We start from the raw sequence: 20,481 nt of genomic DNA, 5'->3' as shown, positions 1-20,481 counted from the left end.
TTAATTTAAACCTCATTGCCTGGGGCCGTCTGCTTCATCTCTGAGCCCTTGGTCTGGGAGGTCTCAGTGTCCACCGGGAGAAGGCAGGCAGGGGCAGATGGCCCGTCGCCCAAGTGGCCTCTCCCTGCTGACCAGGCCCACACAAGAACCCTGGGCTTGTTCTCCAAGTCCAGCAGGAAGAAGCTGCCTGCCCAGCCCAGCCCAGCCTTGGAAACAACCGACACTCCTGGGGCTTTGGCCAGGGCCCGGTGTCCTCTGGGAAAGTGGGCTGCTGCCTAGGCCTTGTTGCCTTCCTTTGCTTGCTGTTGGGTTCCTTCCAATGCCTTTGAGAGGAGTGGGGGGAGATCCTTGCAGCTCCGTACCTGGGGGAGCCATGTCTTCCAATTCCCATCCCCTCCTTTCCTACTGTCAGCCAGTTTCTGCCTAGTCTAACTCAAACCCTTACCTTCTTACCCTCCCTGACAACCACACCCCTCAAGTCCTCTGAATTCAATAAAGTTCTTCACGTGCCCCTGTTGCTCAGGTCCCAAACCTAGGGGCCGTCTTGAGTCTTGATACTTCCCTCATCCCCACCCCCCATCAAATTCATGACAGTAAGTCTGGTCAGCTTCATTTTCCCAAGTCCTCCCACTGCCCTCCTCTATCGTTCTCTCCTCTTCCAGACCCTGGTTCTGTCCACCCTTATCTAGATCATTGTAGCAGCCTCCTTGAGCTCTCGCCACCTTCTACAGTCTGTTCCCTCCCCTGCTGTAGCCAGAGGGACCCTGTGAATCAGATGCCAGCCCTGCTTAAAATCCTGTGTTAACTTCCCATTGCATTTAGAATAAAATTCGTTGAGCCAGCCCTGGTCGCCTAGTAGTTAAACTTCGGGGCACACTGCTGCAGTGGCCCAGGTTGGGTTCCCCAGGCGTGGACCTACACCACTTGTCTGTCAGTAGCCATGCTGTGGCAGCAGCTCACCTACACGCACTAAAGAGAGGAAGATTGGCAATAGATGTTAGTTCATGGCAAATCTTTCCCAGCAAAAAAATAAATAAATAAAATTCATTACATGTCAATTATCTCTCAATATAAGAAAAATTCCAATTCCTCACCATGGTTGTAAGTCTGTTCATTCGTTCCCCTAATATTTGTTAAGCTTCTCTCTGGTGTCAGACCCCGTTTCAGAGACGAGGGATACAGCAGTGACCAAAGATCCCCACTCCCATGGGCTGACCTTCCTGGGAAGGAGACAGATAAACAATGAATAAACCAATCATGTACGTTAACTGGTGATCAGTACTTGGAAAAAATAAAGCAGGGAAGGTGTGGGGTGCTACTTTAAATAAGGTGGTTGCGGAGGGTCTCACTGAGGAGGTGATATTTTCTTTCGCAGACCTACAGGGGAGGAAGCTGTGAGCCCAGTCTCGGGGGAATCCAGTATCTGGGGAAAGTGTTCCAGGCACTGGTAACAAGGCCACGCACAAAGGCCCTGAGGCTGGAGCACGCCTGGTGTGTCAGAGGAACAGCAAGGAGGTCAGCAGTGAGGCACGAGCTCAGAGGGGCGAAGTGGGCGGTGAGCTGGGAGAGGACATGGGGACCAGGGCGCCCAGGACTTGGAAGACCTTGTGGGTCTGGCTGAAGCCCCAGGGCGGGGAAGAGGCCTGCAGCCTTTCCGCCTTTCCTTGACTTTGACTTGGACCCTGATTGTGGCGCCAGGGAGGGTTCTGAGCAGAGGAGGGAGAGACTTGATCTGACACAGGTGGTCACAGGCTGCCTCTGGCTTCTTGTGGGAAACAGAGTGGGGAGCGGTGGGAGGAGCAAGGAGATGGAGAGGAGGCTGGTGCAGTGGTCCAACTGAAGACAAGGCTGGGTGGGCAGGACCAGGGTGGGGCCACGGGGGCAGGAGGAAGTGGGTGGATTCTGTATGTACTTGGAAGATAGAACTGACAGAATTTCCGGAAGAACTGGATGTGGGGTGTGAAGAGGAGTCACGGATGACCGCAAGGTTCATTGCCTGTGCAGCTGGAAGGATGGAGGCACCATTAACTGAGATGCCAATGACCGTGGGCTGAGCAGATCTGGGAGGAATGTCAGGAGCTCAGCTTTGGATATTTAAATTTGAGACATCTATTAATGTGGCAATGTCATTCATCTGTATTTATTATTTATTGTTGCCAACCCCCACCGCCCTTGCAGTGCTAGCCACTTGAGAACTACGCATGCTTATCATGCTCAGCACTATATCGCCAGCGCCCAAGAACAGTGCCCGGCACACAGTAGGTGCTCAATTAATATTTGAATGAATGAATGAAAATAGGTAAGTCCAAAAATAGACAAGTCCAAAAAATCCTCCATCCACTTTCCCAGTCAGCCAGGATCTATTCCAATTTACCCATCTCCCATGTCCATTTCGTGTCCTCCTTCTCTGAGAAGCCTACCGTGACAACTTCATTTACACCCCAGCTCAGACTTGATGTTTGTCCATAACGCTTATCACCTCGGCGGAATATACTATAGGCTTCTTGAAATTTTGTCTGTCTACCTTCCCTAGAACGTAGTTCCACGAGGGCAGGGATTTTTGTCGATTTTGTTTGGTGCCAATGCGTAAAACACGGTCTGCCGTACAGCGTTTAACAAATATTTGTTGAATTTGTGTGGCTGAATGGAGATACAGGTTAAGGCCTGAGGATGGCGAGACCCGCCTCATGAATCATTCATGACTCTGGCCCCGCCCACACGCGGAGGACACGCGCGCGCTCCCGCGGCTAGGGGGCGCGGCTCGTCCAAGAGCCGAAGGGGAGGCGGGGGAAGCGGGCTGTGCGCAGGCGCAGAGCGCCCCGAGGGCTTCCCAGGGCCTGTCTCGCGGGGAGGCACGCGCGCGCGGGAGGGCGGCGGCGGCGGCAGCGCGGTGCGCAGGCGCGGCGGGCAGTGCGCAGGCGCGGGCGGAGGGCGGGCTGAAGCAGCCGAGGCGGCGGCGGCGACGGCGGCGGCGGCAGCGGCAGCGGCAGCGGCAGCTCGGACAGAGGGGCGGGAGCCGAGGCGGGAGCGGACGGGCTGGTGGGCGAGCGAGAGGCGGCGGAATGGTGGACTACCACGCGGCGAACCAGTCGTACCAGTACGGCCCCAGCAGCGGGAGCAATGGCGCCGGCGGCGGGGGTAGCATGGGCGACTACATGGCCCAGGAGGACGACTGGGACCGGGACCTGCTGCTGGACCCGGCCTGGGAGAAGCAGCAGCGCAAGGTGCGCGGCCCGCGGGCCGGACGGGCCGGAGGGGGGCTCCGAGGGAGGCGGGCGCCTGGAAGGGGCTCGGAGGTCCTGGGAGGGCGCTGGAGGGGCTGCGGTGGGAGTCGGGGGTCCCGAGGAGCGATCGGCGGGGCTGGGGAGGGGTTTGGAGCCCTGAAAAGGAAGCGCCGACCTCGAGCAAGGAATGGGGAGTCTGAGAAAAGCGTTGGCGGCCGAGGGGGGCCTATGGAGGTCTCCAAAAAGGAATCCGGGAGCCGGATGAAGGCATCGGGGGGTCTGGGTGCCGAATTCGAGGAAGCGAGGAGACGGCTGGGGAATCTAAAATGGAATTGGGGGCTGCAGCGGGGTTGAAGGGTCAGAGGGTGAGAGGGAAACGGAGGACCCTGGAATTTGCGGGTCAGCATAGAGTTCGGGTTCGGGGGAAGCTGAAGAGGAGCTCGAGAGTGGAGGGGGCTCTCTGGGGTGCAGGAAGGTCTGAAGAGGATTGGAATTGTGGGAGTCGCGGGTTGGGGAGCTCTAGAGGGGATGGAGATTCTGGAAGTCTGGAGGTGGAGGAGGGGTACTAAGGAACGGATTGTGGAGGCCGAGGGTCGGGGGAGGACTGGGGAGAGGAAAGGAGAGAGGCTAAGGAAAGAAGTGGGTGTGAAAAGACCTGGGGCGTGGGGATGGGTCGGGGTTTGGAGGAGGTCTGGGACCAGGGGTCTGGTGGGAGAAGTGAGGGACCTGTGAATAAGAAGTTTTTGAAGAGGTGAGATTTATTTGGGGTCCCTGTTCTAGAGGGAAGAGGGGAAGATTGGGAGATTGGAGTAAGAGGAATTGATGAGGGATGGAGAGGCACAAGGTGTTTTCAAAGGGGGCTTCTGAAGAATCGAGGGAATGTGGAACTGCTCAGCAAAGGGTTGATGGCGCCTGAGAAAAGGTGTTCTGGAAAAGGTGAGCATGGTGGGAGAGAACGTGAGCCGAATGGCGGATAATGGGAGGGAGGTGAGTTAGGAAAAGGAAAGTCCCATTAGAAAGAGACTGAGAAGGGAATCTAGGAGAGGGCTTCTCCCAGGACTGGAGAGTGTGTGCGTGCTGTGAAAGGGAGAATGGGAGTTTGGGGAGGAAGAGGTGACAGTGTCCAGGAAGAACTGTGTCTTTTTGGGGGGAGGGAGTGAAGGGATCCTAAAGCGGGGTCTGTTTTCAGGTGGAGATTTGGGGTGTGAGAGCCACTAGGGGGGACCCACAGAGTGAAAGGGAGATCAGAAGGAGTGGGAGGCCCGGGGGTGCTGTGCGTGTCGGGGGAGGGGGTGATCCAAGGCGGTTGTGGGGGAGCTCATATAAGAGGGTTTGAGTGTGTGCAGGCAGAGCTCGAGAGAGGAGTGTGTTGAGTGGGTGTGTGTGCTGGGAGGGGGTTGTTTAAAAGTGTTGAGTGTGAAGAGGGTGGGAGGTACTTGAAGTTAGAGGCATTTAACGTGTTCTGGAGATCTGAATTTTCTTCCCAGATCGGTTACTAATCAGCTCCATGGCCTCGGGCAAGACCCTTGATCTCTCAGTGCAGTCCTGTCATCTGGAAAACGAGGAGGGTGCAGGGGTCCCCTGGGTGATTCTACCTAGATGCCTGTCTATGGTGTGGGGACTTTGTGGGGCCGCTTTGGTGGAGCTGTCGGGAACACGGACCTGGAGCGCTGAGCTGAGAAAGGAGTGGAGTGTGACTGGAAGCCCCCGGAGGGTGTGCTTGGTGCCCTGGGGCACCGGCCCGGAGGGGAAAGGGTGAAAGGAGCAGCTGTGCCAGGCCCGCCTGGGGTGGAGCCTGGCGTAACCTTGGGTAAATTACCAACCTGGCTTGAATTTCCTCATGAGTGGTGGGGGGTGGCAGGCTGCTGGTGGTGTCCTTATCTGTTTCCCCACCCCCCTCAGGGTGGGCAGGTTGAGATAATCTGACGTACAACTGCTTGTTGAGGGGAGGGGAGACCTCGCCTGCAGCTCAACAATAATTTATTGCCTGAGGCAGTGCCGGGCTGGAAAAGGTTAAGAGTTGCCAAGAGACTTGGAAAGTTGGGAGGAGGGCAGGGGGCTATGGTTGTTTTGGAGAACATCTGGGATCCAAGATCTGCCTTGTCCAGCTCCAGGTGCTTGGGGACACGAGCCCCTGACCCTTTTTGCTCAGGTGCTGGCGGTGGGACGTCTTCCTTCTCCCTCCTTTCCTGTCGTCTACACTCTCCCAGTGACTCCTTTTGCTGGCTCAGTTCCACTCCCTTGTGGGAGTTAGGGTGTGTGCTCCTTCGTCTCTATGGCCTCCCTTGCACAGAGGGTGAGGCCGGGGCACCACTCAGGTTCTGGGCGGGAACCAGGCCTCAGCGGAACCCCACGGCCTCGCTGCCGTGTGTCTTCTCCCTCCTCCTTCCTCAAGGACCAGGCAAGGTGGAGGGAAGGCTGGTTCACAGCATCCTCTAACACCAGCTGCTTTAGATGGTCAGTGAGGGCCAGATCAGCTGTGTCCTGCTTTATACCTGCTGCAGCAGTGTTTACTCATGGCTGCTCTTTGGGGAAAAATATTACTTCACTGCTGTGCACTTTGCTATTCTGGGGTAGAGATCCTTTATGAAATGGGGGGAGGAGTCATGGAAAGGAATATATACACAAATTTGTGCTATTCTCTCCCTTCCAAGAGGACCCCCCCCCCCAAAGTTTTTCTGACTTGCAGTGTCTCTTGAGTGAATGATGGACTGCCCTTTTTGCCTCTGCAAGGCTGAGCCACCGGGCACAGGGAGAGTAGCAGTCCTGTGGTGTCCTGTGCATACTCACATACTCTAAACATCTGTGTCCAGGACAGCTGTAGGCTCTTAAAGCATGTGGAATTGAATTCTAGGAATTAGCAAGGGTTGGCCCGAGACGGGGTGTGTGTGGCTTCTGGTGGTTTTTACTTCTACCTGAAGCCCTTTTGCTCTGACTTCTAGGGACCCCTGTAGCCGGGGCGTTAAATGATGAGTAGGTTATGTGACAGTTCTGACCTGGGAAGGCCCTAAGTGTTCTCCTGAGGGATGGGGGCAGGGGCAGGACCAGTCTGGTTTTTTGAGCAAGTTCTCGAGCAGTTATAGTTTGGGGCCACAGTTCCCTCTCCCAATTTCTGAGAGGGCCTCGTCTCCGGATGCTCTCCTGGGGGGGGGGAGGGTGAGGTCTCTTGACAGCTGCTCCCGAATTTCTCATCACAGCAAGAGGAAGTGCTTCTTTGCTAAGCGTGCGTGTTTATTGAAACATCCCTGCTTGCGGGGCCTCAGTGTTTGGACCCCGACCTTTGGCTCGGGCTCTGTTGGCTGGGAGTTAATTATTTGAAAGTTCTGATGATGTTGTGTTTTTCTCTAAGTAGATTTTTTTTAGGCTGATAATAGAGGCCCCAAAGAAGCCACCTGTTATTTTGTTCCATTACTCTAATTGCTTGCCTCTTAGGATCTGGCTAAGACTAACAGGTCCTTAGCAGTTTTCAAAACTGAATAATGTACTTACCAACCCCCTCCCCCCAAAAACAAACAAACAAAAACACCCAAACTCAATTGTCATCTAGAAATAAGACTATGGATATGTGAGGGGGCAGGTACCCTGCGTCTGCCCTCTTGGGAGAGGGGTAGGGGAAGCTACTCAGCTGCTAGAACTCTATCCCTCGCCCCCCAAATGTGTGTGAGCACATGGCTTTTCTGATGACCGCAGAAGAGGTGGCTATGGGAGGACGATTTGGCGGTGCAGCGACCCTTGGCGCCATGCACACTCATTCAGTTGAGAGCTGAAATCCGATGGGTGCCTTGGAATGGCACCTGCTGCTTCATCTAATCCTGGGCGGTCTAGGACGTGGGCTCAGGGTTGCCCTCTGCCTTTTGAATCACCCTCCCTGGTTCCGGCTTCCAAGACCAACAAGGAGGCCAATTTGGCAGCAGGGAGCTGACTCACTCTCCAGTTGGAACTGGCACTAAATGGTTTCACTTATGGCAGCCGATTGCCTGGCCTCGAGTGGGCTGCCTTGTGGGGAAAGTGTCGGAGGAAAACAGCCCAGGAAATGAGGGCAGTGTTTTAACATCCAGGTGCGGCTGGTGCTGTTAAACCCCCTTGTTGCAGGCAGGGAGGTCAGTTACAACGTAGGCTCGCGCTCTCAAAATGTCCTGTTAATCAGACGTCAGGGGAGGAGGGGCAAGTCTGGATGCCAATCTTAAGCCTCTGGGGTGGGGAGTTCTGCCATTTAAACATACGGTTCAGTCCTGGCACACTTTGGCCGGACAGTGCCCTTTTCAGAGTTAACTGAGCGAGTAGTACAAGTGATCCAGCAGGGCGCTCTAGCAGAGGACAGCAAAAAGATGGAGCCGAAAAGAAATGAGGCTATTGAGGGGAACGCTTTAGGCTTTTGCTGTTTTCACTTACAGTGTGCTGGGAATTATACAAGCCTTTCACCAGATCTTAGGGCTGGTCTTTAAAAAAGTGATTCCCTTGCTGCTTTTGTTTGCGGGGGAAGGGAGGAAGGGAAGGGCAAGAATAATTAGCAAATACTTGTTTGCTCTAGCATCACTTGCTCGGTCAAGTTTTCTGAATAGCTAAAACATCAACATGTTTGTCTCTTCCCTGGCATTTAGTCTGTTCCAGATCAGGGCTTCCCCCAGCTTTGTTCTTGTTTCCTTCACTTAGTGCTGTCTGTGTTCTCAGCAGTCACATTCGGCTCCCTTCCCTCAGTTTCCTTCCGCGGCCTTTATTATGTATTTATTTTACAGAATAACAGAAGCACTCAGGTGACCCGGTTTAAGTCCCCCTTCCCCGCCTTTTCTTTTTTCATGGAAATCAGAGGCAAGTGATCGCAAATTGGTGCTTCAATGGCAGTGGTAACTGAAACACTGACCTACTAAAAGGTAGGCAGAAGTTTCTGCTTGAGCAGATACAATCCTGTCCTCCACGGAAGTTTGAAAGAAGTCTTTATATCGTGGGTAGTTTGAGAGCTCAAGGTTGGTCTCCTTTAGGATGAGTTTAAACTTTGAAACATCAAAGCACGTTATAAGGAAACTTAGTTTTTGAAACATCAAAACACCAATATAAGGAAACTTACTTTTACAACATCAAAGCGCCAATATAAGGAAACTTAGTTTTACAGTGTTGGCAGTCTAGGCGCCAGAATTTGTTATAAAGTATCTGAAAGTGGTATATGTAACACTTACTTTTCTACAAGAAGGGTTATGAGTTACATTTTAGTCGAGTATCCCAGGTATCAAGGAGTGTAAGCTTCAGTGAATCTAGAGAAACAGAATTATTTTAAATTCCAGCCTTTGTTTAAAGAGCGATCTTATTGGGGGAACACAATTGACTGACTGGCTGGGAGGAGAAAGATCCCGCCTCTTCTAGAAAGTGAAATCTTCGCATACATTTAACTGGCGAGAGTGTCCTTAGAGCAGAGCTTGGGAAGTGTGGCCAAGTAGCCGGCTCCCTGGGATTATAAAAATCCCTGAGGCGTTGGTCTCTGTGTGTTGTGCCTTTTTTGGTTGTGTTGTTCTTTCACGTCCTCCGCCTCCCCTTCCCCTCATAAACAACAGATGCATTAACTTGGAATGTCCACGGAAAGCCTTTCAAAGCTAGTTGGTGGAACTTGGTCGCCTCCTTTTTAGTCTGAGCGGCAGTTCCTCCGGAAGAGGCCGGTGGCCCTTTCCTTAGATGTAGTTTATTGAAGTGTTAGCCAAAGGTGAGTGGATTGAGCCTACGTGGGATTTGCTATTTGCCACCTTTTTCTGTGCTGGCTCCTGCCGTCCTGGGGTGAGCCCCGAACCCCCAAGAGTGAGAGGCCATCCTGTGTTTCCAGAAGGGGCGATGGTTCTCAGCCAGAGCAGCCCCCTGCACCCATCTCCATCCTTCCTAAACTCCAGTCTTCTGTGATTTTTCCATACCCACACTTACTTCTGTATGCTTAATAATTTTCTTTAGGTCAATTTGCCTTTTTTTAACTGAAGTTTTAAAAAGGAAAATTTATACAAGTGTGGTAAATGGAAAACCCCGCTTCCTTAGCCATAAATAGAAGGAAACTGCAAAAGTAAACACACTGGAAACAAAACAATGAGCTGCTCGCCAGGTAGTATTCCTGCTGAAGGCGCAGCCTGAGGCCTGCTCCCTTTGTTGAAAAGAGAGATTGGGGAGGTGCTGAAGACCCACGTGCCAAGCAGACTTTCTCTTTGAAGTAGTCGGAAGGTGTAGAAGAGAATCAAAGGGAACAGCCTTCTCGCCGATTCAAGGTTTAATGGAGGATGGGGATAACCTTACGGTCTCCCACGTGGGTATGCCACACACGGAAGAACTTTATCTCCTTTGACGCGGGAAGCATTCCGTGCGTGGCAGGGCCGAGTGGCTTACCCGGGAACACACGGCCCGTCCTGCGTGCTCAGCGTCCCACCAGACTAGACTCGAACATGTCGCTCATGATTGCCTGAGCCAGGATTTCTCTTTGCTTTCAAGTGTTAGGATTTTTAAGAAACCAGGGCCACGTGGTAAATATGAGAATTGTGGGTTTATTGCTTGCTCCTCACGCAGCTCTTTCTTTTTAAGACCCCAACTTTCTTACACACGTACGCTTAGAGTTTGGCTGCTACCATTAGTAAACCACACTGCTACCCCATCTGGGTATCTGAATCCTAAATTCTGAAAGGAAAGCAGTGCCCTCCTGCCGAGTTAAGAGAGGCTTGTTTAAATGTTTTTCTTCCAAATGTCAGAGCAGAGCAGATTCTTTGTCTTCCAGTGGAACCATCCATAGGGGGCAGAAGTCGTTGGAAGTGGCGGTTACTACTCCGCACAACACAGTGAAGTCATCTTGGGAAATATCGTTGACAGTGTTGAAATGATTGAATGGGACGTTGGAACGCCAGCAAGTACAATAGCATTTGTGTCTTCAGCTTCGGGCCAGAATAAAGAAGACATTGTGGTTTGTTTTATGCTTTTTAAAGTTTCCCCCCCCCGAAAGGTGTGGGGCTGAGTGATGTCTGTCACTGGCTTTCTAGTGGGTTTTGCTTTTCATCTTCCCCGCTCCCTGACGGCTGCGCGCAGTGGGTGGAAGCCACAGTCGAGGTGATGGGAGGCCGTGCGGAAGGCAGGCGGTGTTCCTCCCTTCTCGGTCTCCACGGGTGACGGCAACACATTGGGTTTGCTAATCTCCGCCAAGCCTGAGAGAAAGAGTTTCCATATCCTACCTCCTGAGCAGTCATGACTCTGATTCTAGCTTCAAGAATGTCTTAATTAGCAGCCATCCAGGATGGGGGCACGGCAGGAAGTAAAATGGATGCATCTCTTTTCTTTTAATGCATGCTTCATTTTGCTGGCGGAGAAGGCCGGTTTGAGGTTAGGAGAAACATCACGGGAGGAAGCTTGAAAGTGATTCAACAGCCAGCCACGCAGGGAGGGTCACCCGGAGGAGGGTTTGTGGCTCTTCAGTGTGTGTCGTTGAAACGATGGACCTTCCTTTAGCAGACGTCAAGCTGATCTCAGTCAGTGTGAAAGGCCTCGGTGTGCACGTATGTAATTGTCATCACATTAGTGCTCCGTGGTCAACCTAAATCTGGGCGTGAGTCAAAGGTATTTGGTTGATACCACCATGGAGACCCAGTCGCTTACTCACTGTCTTGGGGAGTGCCTCCATACCAACGGCAGTGCTATGGTGGAAAATTGGCCTTCTGGGCAGAAATACGATGCTGCCAACAGGAAAGTGTCCACGTGCATGGTGGCCATGCTGGGTAGGGGGATGAGGGGCCTCTGTTCCCAGGCGCAGGAGTCGGGCCAGTCCATTTTACCGACGAGGCGTGTGTATTTGCGCATGAGAGAGGAAGAAGAAAAAGGAGAGTGCACCGTGAAAGCCACTGTTGGCTTTGTGGCTGGGACGTGTGCTTTTTCTCTGGTCATTTAGAGCTGGAATCTCAGCTATGTGACTTCTTAATAGCAGGGCAAAATGTGCCTGCAACTTTTGCCTGCTTTCACAAACACTGACAAATTAAAAAGAACTCTGAAGTTTCCAGCAAATCCCAAGTGCACGGTTCACTCCATGGTAACATTTTTTTTTTTTTTTTTAGTCTACATCCTTCCCACCCCAACTCTGGCAGTAAGTGAACCTTTTTCTCCCTATCACTCCCTAGTCTTTCCCTGAAGGAAATGAGTACCTTTACATTCAAGTCCGAGTTTGGTGAAAATATGAAATGCTTTCACAAAGTGCTTCTTTGGTTGTTGCTGGCATGGATTGCGTTTGGAAGAGTCAGGGTGTTTTTTTTTTTTTTTTTTTTTTTTTTAATTTTATAGGCTTGTATGATCTTCCAGTTCTGGCCTATGAAATAAACTCAGTTTCAAGATTCAAAATGTCTGGAAGCAGCCGGCTCGCCAGGCTAGTTCAAGGGCAGTCTGATGAATCAACCCTTCTTACAGGCTGTCTGCTAACCAGTCCTGGAAGGTATCCAGATGGTAAACATCACCAGGATTGTGAGGCAGTTGTGGTTTTTTTTGATCATTTGAGCTACGCTGCCAAGTCTGGTAGGATTTGACTTTCTGTAAAACAGAAAGGTCTGTATCAAGATGTCTTTTTCAGAGATGTCAGGTCCTTGTCACCCAGCACTGCGTCTGCTGATGGGGTGAGAGGAAACGCCTAGACCAGTTGGGGGAGGCCCTTGACCATTTGGGGAAGCTAATTTTCCCTGTCCTTTTGTAACTTTCATTAACTCGCTGACTCAGACACAACCCGCAGAAGAGAGAATCAATCCACTGAGAGCTGTGAACCATTTTAGGGGTGATTGGCTAATGGATCATGGCCCAAAGCTGCGGAAGGTCAGGGAGTGGACCTCGGCTCCTACCCACTGCACAGAGACACCCGGAGAGTCATGGGGAATGAGCTTTGACCATAAAAATAGAAGATTCACAGTGCCTTGAGTTCTCTTCGCAGCTACTTTGGACTTGAGAAAGTTCTGGGCCTCTTTAATAAACAGCCACAAAGCCGTCCTTGCCAAATACGGCCTGCTCCAGGGCACAGGGTTAGCCTAGGAGGCAACTTTCTTGCCTAAAAATAAATGCGTGTTCCTATCGAACATTCCAAGCATAGTTTCAACATGAGCCTTCTGAGCAGCAGTTCAGGCTTTGTGGGTTCGGTTATGTCAGAGTGTGGGCAGCTGAGGGTCTTTGGGGCGCTTGCTCCCCGCTTTGGGATTGCCTGGCGGCCACCAAGGAACTACAGATGACCAAATGCAGACCATCTTCCATCTCGTTTCTGTATGTTCTTGGTCTACTCACAGGCTGGTGGGGGAGACAGAAAACAAGCATGCAAATAAAACAAGGCAATTGCAGCTAGGGTTATGCGCTGTGAATTAAATGATAATAATAATAGCATATTCCTCTGTTCTATACAGCTTTCTAAGTGCTTTGCGTGGACTGGCGCGGGTAATCCTGGGAGGTAGGTGGTGTTCCCTTTGCAGGATAGGTGCAGAAATGGAACCGTGGAAGGTTAAGCCATTTGCCCAAGTGACAGGGCCAGGATCTGGACTTCGAAGGTCTGGCTGTCAAGCCTGTGCTCCTGTTTCTACAGCACACTACAGTCTAGTGTGCGGGCATGGTCTGGGGAGAGGTCGGTGAGTGGGGGAGGCTGGTACAGGTACTTTAGATCATGAGGGAGATCTCAGAAGACCAGAGGTTTTAGCTGTTCCCTGAGGGAGCAGAGAGGGAGCCGAGAGAACGCTAGGAGAAGGCTGTTCCAGGCAGAGGGAGCGAAGGCGGGGAGGCCCTGGGGGTCAGGAAGAAGGCCGGCCTGGTCAGAGCAGGGGCTGTGGGAAAGATGGGCACAGCCAGGTCTCTGAGAGCTCTGCTGTGGCGATGGCAATGAGGCCTGGAGTCTGCCAATTCAGTCCTTAGACTCCAGTAGGCCAGGAGCCTCGTGCTTCCAGAACTCTCTCAGTGCAGCCCTTCCTCTCAGCCCTCCTGGACAGGCCAAACCAGAACTGACTTCTAAGGTGGGAACCTGGGGACTGCAGAACGTGAAACCAAACAAAAGTGCCAATTATCTCTGTGATGGCTGCTGCGGCAGGCAGCTGTGTTTGATTAAAGCGTTGGTAACTCTGGGTCTGGAGTTTTATGGCACCATGTGCTTGTATGGCTCTGTAGTCTCTCTCTTAGGGAGCTTAACTTTGACCCCGTGCATGAAGTCCAGCCCCCTCTTGTCCCATCCCGAGGCCGCTTGGCTGACAAAGCATCTTTGGTAAAATTCTGTGCCTCCCTCTTTGAAGGAGGAAGCCAGGAAGCCTGATTTGTAAGCTGCCTCTTCTCCTAGGTCCTCCCTTCTCTGTACACCCCTCTTCCGTGGGCTTGCCACTGTTTCCTTTGCTCAGGTGGAGCTGTAGCAAGGGTGGTTCTAGACCAGAGAGAGAGACGTGCCAGCTGACTCACTCTGAGGTGGCCCGCTCTCCGTAGCCCCCTGGAAGCCAGTCCAGGAACAGGGCAGGCTCCCTTTGGCCCGCGGCTCCCCACTTTGAAGGTGCACCTTGTCAGACTAGTTGTGTGGCTTCTACGCAGGGAGGGAGGAGCAGTGACAGAGCTCGGGGCTGTCAGTAGACACTCCTGCCTCTGTACACACAGTGCCCAGCGAGAAGCTAAGTTCACAGGTCGTGAGGTGTCCATTGTGACCTGGGCTGGGGTTCTGTGCCCTACCCTGGGTGCAGCGAGAATCCTCCCCGTCGATGGAATGGAAAGGGGCGAATGAGTGTGAAGGTGGCCTGTGATGGCGTGGCCGGCCAGCGGCCTCTGCTGAGAGAAGATGGCGAGGTTTCCATTCTCCTGGCAGCACACCCATGTGAACTTGTAAATCTTTTAAGTAGCTGCCTAGGAGGGGAGAGAAGCGTGTGTTTTTATCCTTATCCCCTCAGATACAAAAATAAAACTTCTCCTTTATAAAATTGATTCAGAGTGGGAAGAAAGCGTATGGCAGATGGAATATGTGTCCGATTATGTTGAGTCCTACCCCACGTTTGGGATCCAGCTGTAAGTTTCCATGGTAGGTGGCTAATTATGCATTTGTGCTGCGCTGAACTTGCTCTAAGTCGTTCCTGCAGATAGAAAAGGCTTTCGGGGGGGCGGGGGGGGTGGGGGTGGGTGGGTGGGTGGTGTCTGTTTCCAACACACTGTAAAGACTTGGAGGGTCTTTTGAAAGTCTTCAGCCATCACCTGGGCAGCAGAGTGAGGGGCCACTGAGCAAAGCAGGTCTGCGTTTTCTGGCCAACCAGCATCTTGTGTAACATGAGTTGGGGCTTTGTGGGCCCTGGAGTCCAGTGCTCAGGTAGAAACATGACCGCTGGGCCAGACAGCCCGCGCCAGGCCCTGCTGCAGAGCTCCGCACCGCACTGTTGGGGGACGAGAGAAACTGGAGACCCGGCCCGTGCTCTCGAGGAGCTCGCCGTGTGGCTGGGGAGAGAGCAAAGCCACATGAGCCTCAGCAGGACACTGCGCGCACACCGCCACGCCACGCCACGCCCACAGCACTCTGGCTGCGTCCTGGAGAGGAAAGGGGTGTAATCAGGGCAGGTGGGGTCTGTCATGGAAACTTTCATAAAGGAGGTGAGTGCAGGAGTGGCGGGCCTGGGCCGCAGCTGTGGCAGGTTCTGGGGGCAAGTTTAGGGGGCCCCACGTGTGCAAATTGAACAGCTTTCCCTGGCGGGCGTTGTCTGTGGGGAGTTTCACGCTTGCGGCCTGTGTCCCGTATACCTTAGCCTTGCCTGGAGCCTCTGGATGGCAAGACCCCAGGTTCTGACTCTGTCTCCGTTCACATGTCCTGTTGCTCCCTGGCTGTCCTGGGCAGGCCAGACCTTCCCCAGGTGGGAGTCGACCCTGACTGTGCTGAGTTTTGACGTGTTTGCTTTGAGGTTGCTGATGGTTCCTTCAGCATAAGCACAGGTTTCAGAAAAAAAGGAACAGAGAGACCCCCTTCTTATGTCCGAGGGTCTCTCCCAGCCCTGTGCCTTCTGGCTCCTCCAGTGTGTGATGCTCCACAGCGTCCTAGACCAGAGGACCACTCGAAACTGGGGGCAGGTCCCGTACTGAGATCCTGGGAGGGAGTGGGGTCGACTCCCAACAGACGGGCTGGTTCGGGGTGCCCCAGTTAACATGCTGCCCCTCGGGGGAGGGCAGTTGGGGTGTGCTGCCGTTAGAGCTCCTTCTTGCCTGCCCAGCTCAGCGTCCAGGTGCTGTTCTTTTCTTTAAGTGCTTTAGAGCTGGCTCGTGGGACTTAGAGTTCCCATCCCAGGAAATACTCCAGTGTGTAAAAAAAAAAACCACACACAAAACTCATTCAGGTGCTCATGGCCAAATGTGTGGCTCAAGTGCTGCACTGCCCTTGATACGCTTTCCCAAAACTGACTGACTTGAGCTGCACTTGGCCCCGCTGCGCGATAAGGTTGGCGTAACTGGCCCACGCCCCTCGCCTTGCGTGCTTTCAGGTTGGATTTTTCCTCCCTTCGGATGATGCTTGGGGGCCGTGACATAGCTCAGCTCATGCAAGTAAAGTGGCTGAAATCATCCCGCAGAACGTGGCCACCATCTTTGGGCTGCCTGGGATCCTTAGGTTCCCGTGGGAGGATTTGGTGGGGATGGTGAGGGTGGAGCCAGGCTCTGCAGCGTGGGCACTGAAGCGCTGCCCGTGCCGTGGAGGAGAGCCGCTGCACGGTAGCACGGCCAGTCTCTGCTTCCTTTTCCAGCTCGATACGGCTTCCAGGCAGGGTCTGCGTGACAGTCCTTAAGGCCTGCCTCTTCCCCACTTTGGAGAGGCAGAGGTGTTAGGGAGGTGGACAGCCTTCGAGGGAGAAGCTGGGCTCAGTGGTAGTTGGGGAAGGAATTGCTGTATCTCCATTTTAAGAGAGGTTCCTGGGGGAGAAGTTGCAAAACCTTCCGGGTCAGGAGGTGTCTCGCATGAACCAGGCTCTGGAGGGAGACGCCTGCTCAGCCCAGGCGGTGGGTTAGCTGATAGCGCCCAGCCTCACCCCAGACGATAGGAGGCGGCTCAGATGTCACCGCAATTCAGGCTGTCTCCTGGCCCAAGCAGCTGCCACCTGGGAGTGGGTGTCGAGAGTGCTGAAGCTCCTGTGGGAGGGCGCTTCTGGCACCCCTGTCTCCATGCTTGGTTCTGGAGATAGAACAGGAGGTGGCGAACGGTGTGGGTGAGAAGAGGGCTGGGGTCAGAGCAGAGCCTTTAGAGGGAGATAGACCTGTGTTCCGCACCCGTCTCCTCCACCTGCTGGCTGTGTGACCCTGGGCAAGTGACGGGGGTTAAGCTTCAGTGTCCCCCTTTGAAAAGGGCCATCATCCTACCTCACAGGATGATTCTAGGATTAAATGAGAAGGTGTGCATGAAGCACTTGGCACAGTGCCTGGCACATTGTCAGCGTTGAATAAGTGTCGCTTCTCAAGATGATGTCAGCGGCTCACCATCCTGCATCCAGGAGGGCCCGCTGCTTGTGTCTCCTCTTTAAAGGAGTTGAAAGGGTCTGTTGAAATGTGCTGATCAGTGGAGAGCCAAAACATATACCCCCTTTCCTGAAGGCCTCGCCCGGGGAGCTCAGAACCCTGAACCCAGCCAGGAATTTCAGAGAAGCAGCCTCTGTCAGGTGGCAGTTCAGAACACTGCAGGTGACATAGCAGAGCCCTCTCTGTGGCCTCGGTCCACCTGGGCCTCATCACCCGAGAGGTGGCCTCTGGTTTCACAGTTGCAGGCCTGAGAAGTTTTGTGTCTGCATGAGCCACTGGCAGTGCCAGCAAGGCTCTTTCATGAGTAACTCAGCTTGTTATTAAGTCTGGGATCAGCCAAGGGACTTGTTCCCTGGGTCGCCTTCTCTCCCTGTCCCCTGACACCTAAAGAAAAAAAAAGTGCTTATCCACTCAAGTTAGAAACAACCCCCAGCCTTGAGTCAGGCTGCCTTCCTTCAACTGGTAGTGATGTAGAAACAGGAAGGGCTTCCCACTGATAACCCCCCCAAAACACACCCAGAAATGCTGTCAGACAGGGCCTAGAGGTGGGCAGGAGCCTGGGCCCAGCCGCGGACCCAGAAGGCGGGACCTTCTAGGGGCTTAGTGGAGCCACACTGCTTCCAGGCCGCTGTCCCCAGGCCTTCGCATGCCCGCCGCTCCATCCTCTTTTCCGCCTTCCTCCTGGCCCCCCCTTTCCCGAGGTCACTTCCTGATGTCATTCCTCAACTTAGCCCCTATCCCCCCCAAAAGCAATCAAATCCACAACCTAATAAGGCAAAAGAATGAGGAGAATGTCCGCCTCCCAGCCTCTCCCCTTACAGGGTGCAGGCCCGCAGCAAATTTGGAAAAATGTTACAACGGAGTGACAACCGACTGAAGTTGGGGTTGGGGGGAGTGGGGGCAGCCATTTTTAGGAGCTGCCCGTTGTTGGCAGCAGGCGGAACCCTGCGGGAGGGCCACCCGGCTTGCGATTTCCAAATGAGGCAGTTGACACCCCTCTCACACAGAAAAGTGTGTGGAAAGGAACAGCCCCAGTCGGCTGCATCTCCAGTTGGGATTTGCATGCCAGGAGAGCAGGAAGCACACACACGGAGAGTCCGAGGTGGGAGCCCACTCACAGAGCTCTCCCCTCGTCACAGCCAGGACCACAGAGCCAAACGCTCTCTGCCTCTGAGATGAGCAGTTTTCTTCCTCTCCACTGTGCCAGGGTTAAATTAGCCTGGGCGTTAATTAAAACTTGTCAACACTGAGAGTGGGGCCCCCCAGAAACCTGTCACCCCTCCTACATCGTTCTCCCAGGCAGAGCAGCCCTCTCCAGCACGGTTTCCATTCTCCGCTGGGAGGAGGAGCAGCAGGCCCCTGGGCCAGGGAGCCTGGGGGCGGGGCTGGCTGCGCCAGACCTACTTTGTTCTGGAAGGTCAAGCTTAGTAATTAACCTGAACGCTTCGGGGAGTGGGTGAAGGAGAAGGAACCAGGGCTAAGGATGTGCCAGGTCTTTCAAATTGCTAATTATCAGCAGGCATGAGGTCATCCGTAAATATATCTAATTCTTTAGCTGTAATTAAGGTGCTCATTAAAAGTTCAGGGAAGTTTTGTTTTCTTAAAAGGAAAAAACACAAAAAGCCTTTGTTTCGACTTGACAGGATAGCTCAGAACAGGCGGAGGACTCAAGGCACAAGACTAGTTTCCTGCCTCAAGAACCTTTGCAGGAAATTCACTGCAAACAATGTTGGTGACCCTGCCAAGGAGGCAGACCTGGGGTGATGTCATTGTCCGAAGCTGTCACCACCAAGCTGGCCTTGGGGGGAGGGCTGGGATTGAAAAAGGCGTTTGTGAGCGCGCGTGTGTGTGTGTGTGTGTGTGTGTGTGTGTCTGTCGTTGTCTCTGGAAGAGGCAAGTCAGTTGAAAAGCTGGGCGTGAGAGAAATCACAGGTTGGGGGGTCTTTGAAATATTTGTAGCTAGGTTCAACTTTCCTTGTTTTTCCAAGTTTAAAAAATTCTCTCTTACTATTTTTGGTCCTGAAAATGCTGCTCCTTTTTCAGAGATAGCCTTTTTTGAGCCATTCCCTATTTAGTGCTTCCTTTCTTGGGTAACTGGCTGTTGTAGCCTGAGATTTGTGGCCCACAGGGCGGGGTGCTGAGTTAGGCTCAAGGTGAATGCCTACTGCTGCTTCTCTGAGGCCCAGAGGGCTCCATCGTCAAGAAGTGGGGAAACTGAGTCACAGGACTAGTTTAATGTATCTGTTTCTGCCACAAAGACCATTTTGGAAAACCACCCCATGCCAGTGAGTTGGCATCCATGGGTTGTTAACCTTCGCATGTGCCTCCAGGAACCGTCTGGAGCATCTCTGGAAAAAAGACGAGCTTTGCATCTTGTCATTTTTCTTCTGGCTGGAAGTCTAACAGAGAGGCATAAACACAGTCTTAAAATGAACGCAACAAAAATAAACTCGAACCAGCCCTGCGTGAAGACATTAATGCAAAATCTGCAGGCTGGCTGACTATTTATGTGGCGGAAGGCAGTCATGAGAAGATCCAGGCCTGGTTCACGAGAGTTATGTCTTCTGAGGTGCCCGTTCCTTAGAATTCCAAATAAACCACGGGTGATTTACTCAGATGAGGTTATAATGTGGTGTCGCGTTTCATGTTTTGCGCCGTCCAGTTCCTTGATGAAGCCTCTGAAATGCTAATACGGGATCAGGATACGGTTTAGAGTACCCGCCCCGTGTACCCTCCCCTCCTTAAAAAACATCCTAACAGCTTTAGAAGGAAGTTTGAGGATTAAATAGGAGAGCCGTGTAAGTTTCCTGTGGTTCACATCCTGTGATCTGTCCTTTTTTTTTTTTTTTAATTCAACTGACATTTACCCAGAGATTGTGTTAGCCTTAGAGATACAGTCAGAAGGGGAACCAGCCTAGTAGCTCCTGTCCATGGGGCTTGGGGTAGTCACATTCTGGAGGGGAAGATGGATAATGCATTAAATGATGGAAGTGAACCAAATATTAGGGTGACATGGAGACGTGAATGTGGCCTTTGTTGGACTGCTCACAGGCCCACTGCCATGGCCTTCCTGGGCTGGGAAAGGATTCTTCCCAGCATGTGCTGTGAGCTCAGGTGTTCAGGGCTGCCTCTCTCATAGATCACCCTCCAGGTGAGCCCCGAGTGTTTGGTTCTTGGCGTGTGGTTCCAGAAGTTCTTTAGGGCTGAGCCGTCACCTTGGGCTCCAGCTTTTCCTGGAACTCTTCTAGCTTGTTCTTGGGAATGGGACGACAGATCTAGGCAAGAAGGATGCATCTCCCGGCCAAGGAAATGAGAGTTTGCAGCTGTCCCCCGTCAGTGGCATCTAGAATGTCAGTGTGAGAAAAGCTTAAGTGGCCAGTCTGGTCTTGAGGGGGTGGTCTCCACCATGCCAGCATGCCTTGTTGACTCAGCTTGCGTGTGTGTATGAGGCCGCTGGGGGGGAGCTGGCGGGCATCACGTTGGTGTCGTGGCAGAAGCCACAGCCATTGCTGGGAAGATGGTCACTCTGGGATTGCTCGAGCTGCTGCTTGATTCTGGAGCTGCCTTGTGCACTTGGAGCCACATTTTTGTGGTAACCACCAGGAAGCTGAGCCCCGTGTGGCGCAGGAAGTTGGTGAGGTTAGCACCACTTTTTGACAGGCTGGTAATAGTACCAGGGCTGGTCCCTCATGGTCGTAGTCCTGGGATTTTGTTCTTTGGCGACACCGTGGACCTCATCTCTTGGAATGCTGGCTCAGTTGCTCATTAGGTAGTTTGAAACAAAAGT

General features: G+C 52.9%; 1 protein-coding gene across 1 annotated transcript in view; it reads left to right on the top strand.

The window, feature by feature from the left end:
- The first annotated feature begins 2,928 nt into the window (after positions 1-2,928).
- ACTN4 (actinin alpha 4) overlaps positions 2,929-20,481 on the top strand; it is a 70,575-nt gene continuing 53,022 nt past the window's right edge. Inside the window, exon 1 of the mRNA XM_046683065.1 lies at positions 2,929-3,224. Coding sequence (XP_046539021.1) covers positions 3,063-3,224 — 162 coding nt within the window. The 5' untranslated portion in view covers positions 2,929-3,062. The remainder of the gene's footprint in view (positions 3,225-20,481) is intronic.

This window comes from Equus quagga, chromosome 13 (genome assembly GCF_021613505.1).
Source record: "Equus quagga isolate Etosha38 chromosome 13, UCLA_HA_Equagga_1.0, whole genome shotgun sequence".
NCBI classification, from domain to species: domain Eukaryota; kingdom Metazoa; phylum Chordata; class Mammalia; order Perissodactyla; family Equidae; genus Equus; species Equus quagga.
Note: the sequence above shows the minus strand (reverse complement) of the source record. Positions and strands in the feature narration are given on the sequence as shown.